Source organism: Sinocyclocheilus anshuiensis, unplaced genomic scaffold (assembly GCF_001515605.1).
Source record: "Sinocyclocheilus anshuiensis isolate Anshui unplaced genomic scaffold, SAMN03320099.WGS_v1.1 scaffold784, whole genome shotgun sequence".
Lineage (NCBI taxonomy): Eukaryota > Metazoa > Chordata > Actinopteri > Cypriniformes > Cyprinidae > Sinocyclocheilus > Sinocyclocheilus anshuiensis.
Genome location: NW_015554160.1, coordinates 6,282 through 7,512, shown reverse-complemented (window position 1 = coordinate 7,512; position 1,231 = coordinate 6,282). Strand labels below are relative to the sequence as shown.

Here is a 1,231-nt window from a genome sequence, read left to right as displayed (position 1 = left end):
AAATCCACATAAGTGGTAAGTGTGCACGTTATGCTTTGCCCACTTTTCTAAAATCCTGTATGGTAAGAGCTACGCGCAACGACTTCCTGCTCTTTCTGAGTGGTTTAAAACCCCGGTTCTGCCTTGATAGAGGACGCAGTGTCTCGTTCCCTACTCAGGGAACCATGGTTACATAAGTAACCTGAGACGTTTTCAGAGAGCTTAATACAAGGCCCTATTACATCATTGAAAAGGTCTGATTTGCATCACAGATGATTTCCTAATTGATTTATCAATTCAAAGTTCAAAAGAACAGCACTTATTTGAAATAAAAAGCTTTTGTAACATTATGAAAGTCTTTACTGTCACTTTTGATCACTTTGCTTGCTGAAAAACATAAATTTCTTTAAAAAAATCATACTGACCCCAAACTTTTGTAAGTGTCATCAAATCACTTGATATCACTTTATATCAATTATATAATATTGAGGTTTTATTGTCTGTGACATTCCAGGTGGCAATGAAGTTTGAGAGCATTCTGGAAGAGACAGATGGGTTTGGGCGATACCAGATTGCACTGGTCTTGCTGATGTATATACCTCGCATCCCAATCCCATGTCACTTCCTGCTGAACAACTTTATAGCCGCCATCCCATCTCACCATTGTAACATCAGCTCTCTGGGCTCTGAGGGAATCTTTGGAAATCTGACTCAGGAGGAGAGACTGACTGTCAGTATTCCAGTGCAGGATGATGGGACTCCTGCTTCCTGTCACATGTTCTCTTATCCTCAATTCCACCTGCTGTCAAACTCCTCCAGCCCCTCAGAGGTTGCTGTAGTCCAGTGCCAGAATGGATGGGAGTATGACAACAGCACGTTCATCAGCACTCTCGCCACACAGGTAAAGTCCAGTGACGGTGTATCCTGTAGGTCCTTCTCAGCTCTCTCACCACTCACACTTTTTCCTGTTTCTCTCTCTTTATTTTCTATCAGTTTGATTTAGTTTGTGAGAAGAGGGGACTGGCCAAAGCATCAGCAACCATATTTTTTGTTGGCGTCATGGCTGGAGCTGTGTTCTTTGGAGTGCTCTGTGACAAGTAAAATCTCCCTTTAGAAACTTTTAGACTTTTAAGACTGAAGTTCTCAGTCGGGTGGTATCCTAAGGTACAACATCTAAAACAGGGGTGCCCAAACTCGGTCCTGGAGGGCCGGTGTCCTGCAGAGTTTAGCTCCAACTTGCCTCAACACACCT

At 43.0% G+C, this 1,231-nt stretch overlaps 1 protein-coding gene across 1 annotated transcript in view; it reads left to right on the top strand.

The window, feature by feature from the left end:
* Window positions 1-1,231, top strand: part of LOC107670857 (solute carrier family 22 member 7-like) — an 8,936-nt gene that overhangs the window by 3,687 nt on the left and 4,018 nt on the right. The window contains exons 2-3 of the mRNA XM_016463639.1: window positions 494-880; window positions 973-1,076. Of these exons, the coding sequence (XP_016319125.1) occupies window positions 500-880; window positions 973-1,076 (485 nt within the window). The 5' untranslated portion in view covers window positions 494-499. The remainder of the gene's footprint in view (window positions 1-493; window positions 881-972; window positions 1,077-1,231) is intronic.